Source organism: Oryx dammah, unplaced genomic scaffold (genome assembly GCF_014754425.2).
Source record: "Oryx dammah isolate SB20612 unplaced genomic scaffold, SCBI_Odam_1.1 HiC_scaffold_21, whole genome shotgun sequence".
In the NCBI taxonomy this organism is placed as follows: domain Eukaryota; kingdom Metazoa; phylum Chordata; class Mammalia; order Artiodactyla; family Bovidae; genus Oryx; species Oryx dammah.
Window position 1 is genome coordinate 10117067 of NW_024070205.1, and position 14399 is coordinate 10131465.

Genomic DNA, 14399 nt, shown 5'->3' on the forward strand with positions numbered 1-14399 from the left:
CTGTCATACAGTGAACTGCACATATTTAAAATACACAATCTGATAAGTTTTGACATGTGTATATCCTTGAAACCACCACCAGTCAAGATAATGAGCATACCCATCACCCTAAAAGCTCCCTTATGTTCCCCTGTAATGGCCCCCTCCAGCTCCTTCCAAACTGCTCTCTATCCCAGGCAACCACTCATCAAATTTTCATCACTATATTCTAGTTTTCATTTCTTAGAATTTTATATAAATGAAATCATATAGTACACATTCTTTTGTAAGGAGAAGGGCAGAAATTTTGATTCTCAACAGAAAGTGAAAGAAAGTGAAGTCGCTCAGTCGTGTCCGACTCTTTGCGACCCTGTGGACTGTAGCCTACCAGGCTTCTCTGTCCATGGAATTCTCCAGGCAAGAGTACTGGAGTGGGTTGCCATTTCCTTCTCCAGGCGATCTTCCTAACCCAGGGATCAAATCCAGGTCTCCCGCATTGTGGGCAGACGCTTTAACCTCTGAGCCACCAGGGAAGTCTCAACAGAGATCTCTGGAATGAGGCTCAGAAATTAAGCACCTCAGATGAAATGAATGCAGGGAATACATTAACCTTATTTTGAAAATTATTCTTTATTTTTACTTATTTATTTGGTTGTACTAGATGGCATGGGGGCTCTCCAGTTGTGGCTTAGCTACCCCAGGGCATGTGGGATCTAAGTTCCTGACCAGGGAAGGAACCCTGGTCCCCTGCACTGCAAGCCACATTCTTATCACTGGACCACCAGGGAAGTCCCTGGAAATTGTTTTTTAAAGTAGCAAACATTAAGTAGTTAAAAATACTAAAAAGCTATGTCCTCGGCTTAACTAATTTTGCATCCTGTGTGTTCTGCTATGTCAAATTCTATGGCAGAAATAGATCTATTTATCTTACTGAGTAGACAGCTTCATTACGGAGAAGTCTGAAACAGGTTAAATACATACTGGGGAACATTTTGAGACACTGCTGACATACATCAGCATAAAGTACATATCAGATAAAGATTAATGAGGTAATGTATGACCTTTCATTCATCAAAAAAATATTCACTAAGTCCAACTAAATTACTTCTGAGAGTATTATAAGATAGAATCATTATTACTTTGAATATTCATTTAAATGAGCAGCCTTTCCTATATTTTAATTCATTATTTAATAAGTTCAATCACTAGCCTGAAAGGAATATTGTTACTATTTCACAGTCAGCTATCAAAAACAAATCTCCCAGCTAAATCTCCTGTGTAAAGAAAATGGTTTCTTAGCACCACCTAATGATAAAGCTAAAAACTGAAATGTATAAATTTAGTTCAGTTCAGATCAATCGCTCAGTCATATCTGACTCTTTGTGACCCCATGGACCACAGCACACCAGGCCTCCCTGTTCATAACCAACTCCCAGAGTTTACTCAAACTCATGTCCATCAAGTTGGTGATGCCATCCAACTATCTCATCCTCTGTTGTCCCCTTCTCCTCCTGCCTTCAATCTTTCCCAGCGTTAGGGTCTTTTCAAATGAGTCAGTTCTTCGCATCAGGTGGCCAAAGTATTGGAGTTTCAGCTTCATCATCAGTCCTTCCAATGAATATTCAGGACTGATTTGCTTTAGGATGGACTGGTTGGATCTCCTTGCAGTCCAAGGGACTCTCAAGAGTCTTCTCCAACACCACAGTTCCAAAGCATCAATTCTTTGTCGCTCAGCTTTCTTCACAGTCCAACTCTCCCATCCATACATGACCACTGGAAAAACCATAGCCTTAATAGACGGACCTTTGTGGGCAAAGTAATGTCTCTGCTTTTTAATATGCTGTCTAGCTTGGTCATAACTTTTCTTCCAAGGAGCAAGCATCTTTTAATTTCATGGCTGCAATCACCATCTGCGGTGATTTTGGAGCCCCCCAAAATAGTCTGTCACTGTTTCCCCATCTATTTGCCATAAAGTGATGGGATCAGATGCCATGATCTTAGTTTTCTGAATGTTGAGTTTTAACCAACTTTTTCACTCTCCTCCTTCATCAAGAGGCTCTTTAGTTCTTCTTCACTTTCTGCCATAAGGGTGGTGTCATCTGCATATCTGAGGTTATTGATATTTCTCCTGGCAATCTTGATTCCAGCTTGTGCTTCATCCAGCCCAGCGTTTCTTATGATGTACTCTGCATATAAGTTAAATATGCAGGGTGACAATATACAGCCTTGACATACTCCTTTGTTGTCCAGTTCTAACTGTTGCTTCCTGACCTGCATACAGGCTTCTCAAGAAGGTCAGGTAGTCTGGTATTCCCATCTCTTTCAGAATTTTCCAGTTTGTTGTGATCCACACAGTCAAAGGCTTTGGCATAGTCAATAAGGCAGAAATAACTGCTTTTCTGGAACTCTCTTGCTTTTTTGATGATCCAATGTATGTTGACAATTTGATCTCTGGTTCCTCTGTGTTTCTGAATCCAGCTTGAACATCTGGAAGTTCATGGTTCATGCACTGTTGAAGCCTGGCTTGGAGAATTTTGAGCATTACTTTGCTAGTGTGTGAGATGAGTGCAATTGTGCAGTAGTTTGAACATTCTTTGGAATTGCCTTTCTTTGGGGTTGGAATAAAAACTGACCTTTTCCAGTCCTGTGGCCACTGCTGAGTTTTCCAAATTTGCTGGCCTAAATTTAAGCAGGGAAGAATTTGTCATTACTCTGGCTTCTCCACTGGCTCAGGGGTAAGGAATTCACCTCAACATAGGAGACATGGGTTCAGTCCCTGGGTCAGGAAGATCCCCTAGAGAAGGAAATGGCAACCTACTCCAGTATTCTTGCCTGGGAAATCCCATGGACAGAGGAACCTGGCAGGCTACAGTCTATAGGGTCATAAAAAGTTGGATACGACTTAGCGACTAAACAAATATGCACTGGGTTGGCCAAAAGGTTTGTTTGGTTTTTCCTGTAACTGGCTCTAGTAGTGATTAATTGTCTTAAATTTCATTAAAAACAATTTTGTTAAGAGTGTACTGTGACAACTGTCATATCAGTATTTTTTTAAAAAGCTTATCAATTGGTGAATTTTTGAGTAGCCATTTTAATACTGATCATGGAAGAAGAAAGCAACATTTTCAGCATATTATGCTTTATTATTTCAAGAAACATAAAAACACACCTGAAACACAAAAGAAAAATTTGTGCAGTGTATGGAGAAGATGCTGTGACCAACTGAACGTGTCAAAAGTAGTTTGTGAAGTTTCATGCTGGAGTTTTCTAAAGGGACAATGCTCCACGGGTGGGTAGACCAACTTTAGTTGAGAGCAACCAAATTGAGACATTAATCAAGAACGGTCAACATTACACCATGCAGAAGATAGTCAACATACTCAAAATATCCAAATCTAGCACTGAACATCATTTGCACCAGCTTGGTTATGTTCATCACTCGATGTTTAGGTTCCATGTAAGTTAAGCGAAAAAACCTTATTGACCATAATTCCATATGTGATTCTCTAATGAAACATAATGAAAAATATCACGTTTTTAAAGCAAACCGTGACAGGAGATGCAAAGTGGATACTGTACCATAGTGTGGAATAGAAGAGATTTTGAGGCAAGTGAAATGAACCGCCACAAATCACACCACAGGCTGGTCTTCATCCAAAGGTTGCATATATAGTGGGACTGAAAGGGAGTCCTCTATTATGAGCTCCTTCCAGAAAACCAAACAATTCATTCCAACAAGTGCTGCTTCCAAGTAAGCCAACTGAAGGCAGCAATAGGTGAAAAGTGTCTGGAATCAGTCAACAGAAAACACATCATCTTCCATCCTGATAACATAAGACCGCAATGCTTCTTTGATGACCAGACAGAAACCGTTACAGCTTGGCTGGGAAGTTCTGATTCATCTACTATATTCACCAGACACTGCACCTTCAGGTGTCCATTTATTTCACTCTTTACCAAATTCTCTAAATGGAAAAAATTTCAGTTTCCTGGAAGACTGTAAAAGGAACCTGAACAGTTCTTTGCTTAAAAAGATAAAAAGTTTTGGGAAGATGGATTATGAAGCTGCCTGAAAAATGGCAGAAGCTAGTGGAACAAAACAGTGAATATGTTGTTCAGTGAAGTTCTTGGTGAAAATGAAAGACTGTCTTATTTTTTACTTAAAAAACCAAAGGAACTTTTAGCCAACCATATACTTAATGTGCCAAGCCAAGCACTGAAAACATAGTGATGAGAAAAATATATATATTCCCTGCTCTCAAGGAAACCTACTTTTTAATTCTTTTTAAAAATATATATTTATTTATTTGGTGCACCAGGGCACAGCTGCAGCATGCAAGATCTTTGATCTTCATTTGGGCATGGGGGATAGCCCTCTCAGAGGAGAGGGGCAGGGAGAAAGTTGGTTTCACTTGTATATTCCATCTTTCATTTGTTCACTCATTTGCACAATAATCTCAGTGAACAAAACACAAAAGCCTCTGCCCTTGTGAAACTTACTGATTCTATGTATTAGATCAGATACAAACCCTATTCTGAACACCTCTCGAACCCATCTTTTTTTCTTCTTTCTTAGGGCGGTCTTCACCGTCTTTGGCTGTATTACTGCAATAACCTCGTAAGGTCTGAGAGGTTCTCCCTTGAATTTCTCCTTTCTCCAATCTGTCTCTGACACAGTCAGCAGTTAGATTCTAAAACACACACTTTTTCTCGTTACAGTAGTGCACCCTTATCTGTGGTTTCACTTTCTGCAGTTTCAGTTACCCATGGTCAACCACAGTCTGAAAATATTAAATGAAAAATTCCAAAAATAAACAATTCCTAAGTTTTAAATTGTGTGCCATTCTGAGCAGCATGACGAAATCTCAGGCTGTCCTGCTCCATCTCACCCAAGACATGAACCATCCCTTTGTCCAATCTGCCCTGCCCACTGGTCAGTCAGTAGCCACCTTGGTTTTCGGATCCCCTGTTGCAGTATCTCTGTGTCTGTGTTCAACTAACCCTTATTTTACTTAATAACGGCCCCAAAGCACAAGAGTTGTGATGCTGGCAATTTAAACAGGGCAAAGAAGGGCTTCCCTGGTGGCTCAGTGATAAAGAATCTGCCTGCCAAGCAGGCGACACAGATTCGATCCCTTGTCTGGGAAGATCCCACATGCTGCGGAGCAACTAAGCCCACAACTAATTGAGCCTGTGCTCTAGAGCCCGTGAGCCGCAGCTACTGAAGCCTGAGCCCTGAGCACATGCTCTGCAACAAGGGAAGCCACCTCAAGGAGAAGCCCACACAGCACAACTAGAGAGCAGGCCCTGCTCGCTGCATCTATTAACAGAGAAAAACCCGTGGAGCATCGGAGACCCAGCACAGCCAAACATGATAAATGAATTTTTAAAAAATCAAATATGGCAAAGAGAAGCTGTAAGGTGCTTCCATTAAGGGAAAAGGCAGAAGTCTGCAACTGAATAAGGAAAAAAATTGTAGGCTGAAGTTGCTAAGATTTACAGTAAGAATAAATCTTCTATCAGTGAAACTGTGAAGAAGAAAAAAGAAATTTGTGTTAGCTTTGTTGTCATTCCTCAAACTGCAAAGGTTACAGCCACAGTGCATGGTAAGTCTTTAGTTCAGACAGAAAAGGCATTAAATTTATACAGTAAGATATTCTGAGAGTGACGGAAAGAGACCATGTTCACGTAACTTTCATTACAGAATATTATTATAATCGTTCTATTTTATTGTTAGTTATTGTTGTTAATCTCATTAAGCCTAATTTCTAAACTAAACTTTATCATGATTATATATAGGATGGATAAACAACAAAGGCCTACTAGCGCTGGGAACTATACTTAATATTCTGTGACAAACCATAATGAAAAAGAATATAAATATACATATATTATTGAGTCACTTTGCTGTACAGAAGAACAGCAACATTGTAAACTAACTATACTTCAATAAGTTTTTTTTTAAAATAGTATACACAGGGTTTGGTACTATCTGGACTTCAGGCATCAACTGGACAATCTGGATATATCCCCTTAAGGTAAGAGGGGACTATGGGGAGGTGGTTTAGGGGCATCACATATACTGTGCACTTTATTTACATATTATTACATCAGTTCCACCTCAGATCATCAGAGGTTGGGGACCCCTGATCTACAGGATAAAGTGCATATTCCTCAGCATACGCTACAGGGCTTTATGTGATTTGGTCCCAATTTGGCCTCATCTGTCTCAATTCACTTCTGACATTTTCCAAACATATCACTCCTTTGTGCCTTTAGGGCTTCCCTGATAGCTTAGTTGGTAAAGAATCCACCTGCAATGCAGGAGACCCCGGTTTGATTCCTGAGTCGGGAAGATCTGCTGGAGAAGGGACAGGCTACCCACTCCAGTATTCTGGCCTGGAGAATTCCACGGACTATACAGTCCATGGGGTGGCAAAGAGTTGGACATGACATAGCAAGTTTCACTTTGTGCCTTTGCACATGCTTTTTTCTTTGCTTCAAACATCCTTCCAACCTCCTTTCTGTCTATACTTTTATTTATTAAATGTGTTTAATAGCAACCTACTCTGTTATGTCTTCTCCCACTTCCTGAGGAGTAATGTGTTTTTGTCTATTTCCTTCCTTTAATGATGAGTTCCTAAATGGTAAGAATCATATCTTTTCATTTATTTCCTCGAACTTGGTATGGTGTCTGACACTTATTGAGTGCCCATGAAAGAAGGTAAAACTGCAGTATTCTCTACTATTTCCCCTCAGAGTTATAAGGGGTGGGGAAAGGGGCAAAGAACATCCAGGTTTCAGCCATGCACTCACGCTGCCAACCTGTCAGAAAATACACATGTTGATCTATTAACTGATGAATCATACGATAAAGGCAGTCTGGACCAAACAATACAGCAGTTCCAAACTGACTTCAGAAAACAACAGTCACATAAACACTCAGTAAAGGCTGTCTAGTTTAAAAATACTCCTAGGTGATTCTCATATGCTGCCTTTCCCCACTAACTGGCAATCATTCTGCTAATAGTTGAAAAGTCTGATGTTGTTTTTTCCATTTTAATATGTAAACCACAAAGTGAACTCTGGGCATCTTTGAAGAGGTAATTATAACAATGCCAAGGAGTAGAGAGTAAAGTCTTCTGTGCAAAAAATTATCTTAATGCTAAGAAAAATTGTAGCCACAGAGAATTACTTGACAGGGCTTGGCATATGCTCAAAGGTTTAAGTGGTTAATCTTAACAGCTAGCACAGACATCAGTCTACACCTGTCAGATCTCTGTACCATCACCATGGTGACCAAGAGGCACTCCAGTCCTCCTGTCAGGACAGCCCTTTTCCTGGATGTTGCTGGAGAATTCTGTCTCTCTTCCCACACTGATCATTCTTTTTCTACCACATTTTTTCCCTTCCTACACTGACCATTTTCTATTAAAACTTCAATTTCTTTAAATATGTCACCTTCATTAGGTAGGGTGCAATCTAGTCTGCCCAGACCAGCAAAATATTCTGTCTTTTTAAGGAGGTTTCTGCAAATATTAAACTCATTCTTTATATGGTACTCACACAGTTTAACTTCACATTTCTAAGAGTATTTCACTATCTACTCAAAGGATCGCTTATAAATATATAATTTGATTTATAAAGTATTAAGCATAGGAATTCTCTGGGCCTGCTTCTTCATCTCATGACAGTTCTATAGTATTTTCCAATAAGCTACTGACAAGGGTACTTTTGAAGACTGATCAGATGAAAGTCCTGTGGGAATGCCAGATAGCATATATAAAGGATCATGGTTACCACTACGTTGTTTGCCTCAGTGTATGACCTTAATAGTCTTCTACATTGATTTTCTCTTTTCTTCCAGTAAAGGGACTCTGCCAGTAAAGAGGTGACAGGTAGGAATTCCCTAGTAGTCCAATGGTTAGGACTTCAAGCTTTCACTACAGGGGCCATGGGCTTGATCCCTGGTTGGGGAACTAAGATCCTGGAAGGAATCTTCCATGTGACATGGCAGGAAATAAAATGGAATGGCTACAAAAATAACTCAGAAATGAATGACAGAGGGACAAAGCGAAGTCACATACCCATAAAGCAGTTGTCTGAAGCTTCCTGCCATGCTTGCCCATTAATGCTGACATTCTCTTGCACAGCTGATTCGAAAGTCTGCAATAAAGTCACAAAAACCAAGTCACTGAAAATAACTTTAAATACTGAATTCAAACATTTGGACAATTCAGATTTGTGATAGAGAATATAAAAAAAGTAGATGACTAGGTTACTAGTATGCTTATGCTTTTCAATGAAGTGAGATTCCATTTCAATCATTTATTCTACCTACATTTTAGTTCCAACAGCCATTAAGCTACCCATGAGAAAATGTGATGAAAAGTTTTACTATATTGGTACAAACAAAAAAAATTTACTTCTTAAATGAAAGGAAAGTAAAAGTGAAGTCGCTCAGTCGTGTCCGACTCTTTTTGACCCCATGGACTGTAGCCTACCAGGCTCCTCTGTCCATGGGATTTTCCAGGCAATAGTACTAGAGTGGATTGCCATTTCCTTCTCCAGGGGATCTTCCCAACCCAGGGATCAAAGCCAGGTCTCTCGCATTGTAGACAGACGCTTCACTGTCTGAGCCACCAGGGAAGTAAATGAAAGGAAAACAAGCTAAAAAATTGGGCTCAAAGAATTTCAAGGGTATAAGTAATACATTTGCTGCTGAATGAGGGTCAGTGTTAACAAGTGGGAAAATACACAGGCTTAAAAGAAAGTGAAATTAATTTCTACTTTACAACGGACTGTATTTTTGGTGGGGGGGGGGACTGCATTGGGTCTTAGTTGCAGCATGTGGGGATTTTCGTTGCATCACTGGAGATCTTTCACTACGGTAGATGGATTTACACAGACTCTCTAGTTGTGGCACTTGGGATCAGTGTTTCGGTGCTTGGGCTTAGTTACTCTACAGCATGTGAGTTCTTCCCACACTGGGGGTTGAACCCACATCCCTCGCATTGCAAGGCAGATTCTTAACCACTGGACCACCAGGAAAGTCCTAGGACTCTTTTTTTTTTTGAGATGTACTTTGAAGTATATAATGATGAAATGACATGAGAGATGCAATTTGCTTTAAAATAGGAAGTATAACATATTTTTGATAACTGCTAAATTTGGTGATAGACATATGGATGCTCACTGTGCTAGTCTATTTTTTGTAACATTAAAAATGTTTATAATACATTAAAAAGTAAAAAACTAAAGAAATTTGATGGTACATCCAAATTTTAAATGCACATTCCCTATAGCCTAACAATTTCATGTCTATCAACATAACCTAAAGGACCATTCTCATAAAAACATAAAGAAGATAAACTGAGAATGCTTATTTCAGTTCTGTTTGAAATTATGAAATATTGAGGGAAAAACATCTAAATTCAAAATAAGGAGAATGGCTAAATATACAATATACCCATATCATACAATACTAAAAGAATGAAGTACATCTATATATAACATTAACAAATAATAATCAGAGACACATTTGGTTTTTTTAAACAATATTAACAATTCATTAGCATGACACGATTAGTACTAAAAAAAAAACCAAAAACACTTTTTAAAACAGAGAGACAGCTTTAAAGCCAAAAAAGGGAAGGATTATATCCTCCAAAATAGTAAGTTATTTCCAAAAAGGAAGAGGGATAGTGGAGAGGAATTCAAAGATTTTTGCTTTATGCTATTTTTCATAAAGAGAATATATTTTATATAATTAAAAATAAGCTTAAAATTATCCTTCAATTTAAAAATAGATTTTTTAAAAAGGAAAAAATAAGCTTAAGTCAAATGATGACTGATAATTATGAGTTAGAGTATGTATTCTATAAAGATTTTTATAAAGTAAAATCCTTACTCTATCCAGTTCTATTCAAGAATTATCCAAATTGTCTTTTTAATATTCATTGCATAGTTGTATCAATTTTTTTAAATGTTACTTTATTAAGTATTAGAGAAATGCAAATCAAAACTACAGTGAGGTATCACCTCACACCAGTCAGAATGGCCATCATTAAAAAGTCTACAAACAATAAATTCTGGAGAGAATGTACTGCACTGTTGGTGGGAATGCAATACAAACACTGGAGAACAATATGGAGGCTCCTTAAAAAACCAGGAATAAAACTACCGTATGACCCAGCAACCCCACTACTGGGCATATGCTCTGAGGAAACCATAATTCAAAACGACACATGTACCTCAATATTTACTGCAGCACTATTTACAGTAGACGGGGCATGGAAACAACCTAGGCATCCATCAACAAACTAAAGGAAAGAAGTTACGGAACTTATATACGATAGGATATTACTCAGCCATAAAACCAAACAAATTTGAGTCAGCTGAACTGAGATGGATGAACCTAGAGCCTGTTACACAAGCGAAGCGAGTCAGAAATGAAAAATAAATATTGTATAATATTAACGCATATATATATGGAATTGAGAAAAATGGTGCTGATGAACCTATCTGCAGGGCAGGAATGGAGACACACGTAGAGAGTGGACGTGTGGACACAGCAAGGGAAGGAGGGGTGGGGTGAACTGAGAGAGCAGCCCTGACACACACCCTTCCACGTGCACAGCAGATGCTGGCTTAGAATCCCCTGGCCCGTGCAGAGAACGTGTAGGGAACGTGGGTTCGGTGCCCGGTCTGGGAGGATTGCACATGCCCCGGAAGCTGCTATATAACACACAGAGTTCAGCCTGGTGCTCTGTGACTTCCGAGAGGGGTGGGAAGGCAGAGGTGTGGTGTGTGGGGTAGAGGGATGGGAGGGAGATTCAACAGGGAGGGGATATATGTATACTTATGTCTGATTCACGTTGTTGTACAGCAAAAACCAACACCACATTGTAAAGCAATTATCCTCCAGTTAAAAAAAAAAATTCTGTGGTAGCTGAATAATGGCCCCCAGAGATGTCTGCATTCTAGTCCCCAGAACTTGTGAATATGTCATCTCATACGGAAAAAAGGGGGGATTTTGCTGGTTGTGATAAATAAAGGATCATGAGATGTGAACAGTGTGCTTGATTATTCAGGTGGGCCCAATGTAATCACAAGGGTCCATACCAAAAAAAAAAAAAAGGGCAGGAGTGTCAAAATCAGAGGGAAGGGATGTGTGAACAGAAGTCAGAGCTCTCAAGATGAAGGAAGGAGCCATGAGCGCAGCCTCCAGGAGCTGGGAAAGGCAAGGGCAGGGATACACCCCAGAGCCTCCAGAAGAAACGCAGCCCTGCCAGCACTCTGACTTTAGGACTTCTGCCCTCCAGAACTGTCAGATAATACCTCTGCATCACTGTAAGCCACTCAGTGTGGTAACTTGTTATATCAACAACAGGAAATGAATATGCTGTCCACATCCTCTATCTCTATTGTTTTTGGATTGTTATTTTCAATCTCTGTCCCCAGCCCACTACCTACACCCATTATAAATAAATTAAAATATTAAAAGAAAAAAATACACAGGACTTTCCTAGTGGTCCAGTGGATAAGAATCCGCCGGCCAATTCAGGGGACACAGATTTGATTCCTGGTCTGGGAAGACTCCGCATGCTGTGGGGTAACTAAGCGGGTGCACCTCAAGTCTGTGTTCTGCAACAAGAGAAGCCACTGCCACGAGACTCCCGCCTGCCACTAGAAAGCCTGAGCACAGCAGTGAAGACTCAGGGTGGCCAAAATTAACTAATTAATTTTTGAAAGCCTTAAATAAAAAGTCTACAAATTATAAATGCTACCCTCTTTCATGATTGGTGGGAATGTAAACTGATACAGCCACTATGGAAAACAGTATGGAATTTCCTCAAAAAATTGAGAGTTGCCATAGGATCTGCATCCTACTCCTGGGCATGTATCTGGAGAAAAGTACTAAATAAAATTTGAAAAGATATGCAGGACTTCCCTGGTGGTCCAGTGGCTAAAAATCTACCCACCAATGCAGGGGACGTGAGTTCAATCCCTGGTCTGGGAAGATCCCACATGCCAGGAGGCAACTAAGTCCGTGCACCACAGCCACTGAGCTTATGCTGTCGAATCGAGGAACTGCAACCATGGAGCCCACGCACCACAGCTACTGGAGCTCGCGTGCCCTAGAGCCAGGGCTCTACAGCAGGGGAAGCCACCACAAAGAGAACTCCAGCACAGCAACTGAAGGGTAGCTCCCACTCGCCGCAAGTACAGAAAGTCCTCGCGCAGCAATGAAGATCCAGCCAAATACAAAATTAAATAAATCACTTTAAAAATTTAAGAAAAGATGCGGTTCCCAGTGTTCACTGCAGCACTGTTTACAATAACCAAGACATGGAGACAACCTAAATGTCCACCAACAAAGAAAGCATAAAGACGCGGCACATACACAATGGAATACTTCTCAACTGCAAAAAAGATGGAATAAAGCCATTTGCCACAACATGGACGGACTCGGAGATTACTATATTAAAGCGAGGGAAGCCCAATAGAGAAAGATATATGGTATCATTTATACGTAGAATCTAAAATATGACACAGAAGAATGTGTCTGTGGAACAAAGTCACAGACATAGAGAAGAGACTTGTGGGTACAAAGCAGGAGGTGGGTGGGAGAAGGATGGATTAGACATTTGAGATTAGCAGATGCAAACTTTTACGTGTAAAATGGATAAACAAGGTCCTGATGTACATCACAGAGAACTATATTCAATATTCTGTGATAAACCATAATGGAAAAGAAAACATATATATGTATAACAGAATCATTTTGCTATTCAGTAGAAATTAACACAATATTGTAAATCAACTATACTTCAATAAAATAAATTTTTAAAAAAACTATCACAAAAAATGTTACTATATTATGTGGTTTTAGATAGAGATGTCAACATTACTGAAGCCTCCACCTCTTATCTGTTTTCTTAACTAAAACACAAGTGAATTCCCTTGGTAGTTTAAATCTTCACATCTTTGATCTTCTAATTTACTTTCTCATCCATTAATAATAATTGGTTAAGCCAAGTTCCTCTTTTCCTATAAGGAGAATTAATGTTCTAAGTGCCTTAGCACTTTCTGGAAAGGGGTAAATTCTAAAATCATTACACAAAGAAACAAGTCTTCTCCAGTGAAACTACTACTGAAAATGTCCTCAGGTATGTCTCTGTCCTTCCCTTGCTAGCAAGGGGGTAATGATATAAAAGTCAGTGTATACAATACTGGAACACAAAATCACAACCCAGGGAGTCTTCCTACATTCTTCATCCACTTAACCTTTATTTTGTTTGCTTTGTGGTCAGTAAAACTGTACTGCATTACAAACATTTTAACATTTTCCCCTGTATATAAATAGGTTGTGTGCTTTCTTCAGACCGGCACAAATCCCTCAATTTGTTGTGTCTTCCCCCCACGTCCCGCCCCCGCCCCCCCCCCAGTCAAAAAAAACTCATCTTCTACAGAGCTTTGCAAAATACTTGAGAAAGGAAGGGGAAACGGATTAAAAGGGTCACTGTGATATTAGTGAAGTTTATAATGGGAAGCTTCCTTATCTACTTTAGACTCGTAGGGAAAATGTTTTCGCTCTCTTTACAAGATATTCTAAAAACAAGCAAAAAGACAGACCAAAAGCTAGCCTGGTGACTGACTTCCAGGATTCTCCTTTCTGAGTCTGTCTACACCGTCCAAGAGGGGACAATCTAGCCACTTTGTGGCTGTTGAGGCCTTAAAATGTAGCTAGTGGAAAAGGACAAAAGTTTGGTATGAACCAAAGAATGTAAACTAGCTGTTCCTTTTTAAAAAATTATTACAAGTTAAAATGGTATTTTGGACACAGTCGGTTGAAATAAATATCATTAAAATTAATTTCACCTATTTTCTTCCTTTTAATTTCAAGTGACATACATGGCTCGCCTTGAATTTTTCGGTCGGACAGCACTGGCCTAAATTAACTAAAACACCCGGCTGCCTCCAGCATCTATCTCGTTCCCTCGCGTTCCCGGGCACCGTTAAACTCTGCCAAAGCCGGCCGTGGGCTCCTCCTGACCACTGAGACCGGGGTGTGGAGAAAGCGGGGGAAAAGACAAGAGATGGCTACTGGGCCCGTACCCACTGCGCATCTCGCAGCGCGGGCTCCCGAATCTCCTCAGGCAGCACGTCCCCGAGCTTTTGCACGAAGCTGCTGCACAATTCTAGCACTTCCGTCACGGCCCGCTTCGAGGTGCAGCGCACACGGAAGTCTTTTCCGTATGTGGCAGGGACCGAGGCCTTGTCTTCTGTCCCGGCCACTCTCCCCACGTCCCGCGAAGGAGAACGAGCCACCGACCCAAGGGCCCGCTCCATCTTTCCAACTTGAACTGTGGGCGGGAATTCTGAGGGCGGAAGGGCGGGTTTCCCGGGAGGAAAGA

General features: G+C 40.2%; 1 protein-coding gene across 2 annotated transcripts in view; it reads right to left on the reverse strand.

Moving 5' to 3' along the window:
- Positions 1-14365, reverse strand: part of NSL1 (NSL1 component of MIS12 kinetochore complex) — a 42932-nt gene extending 28567 nt beyond the window's left edge. The window contains exons 1-2 of one of the 2 annotated variants that reach the window (XR_005724950.1): positions 14101-14363; positions 8067-8145 (exon numbers count right to left, since the gene is read on the reverse strand). Coding sequence is in view for 1 of the 2 variants with exons in the window: in XM_040263134.1 (XP_040119068.1) it covers positions 8067-8145; positions 14101-14334 (313 nt within the window). In the remaining variant the exon portion in view is untranslated. Of the gene's footprint in view, positions 1-8066; positions 8146-14100 lie in introns of both variants that reach the window. The other variant, XM_040263134.1, reaches the window with a different exon arrangement.
- Between the last annotated feature and the right edge of the window lie 34 nt (positions 14366-14399).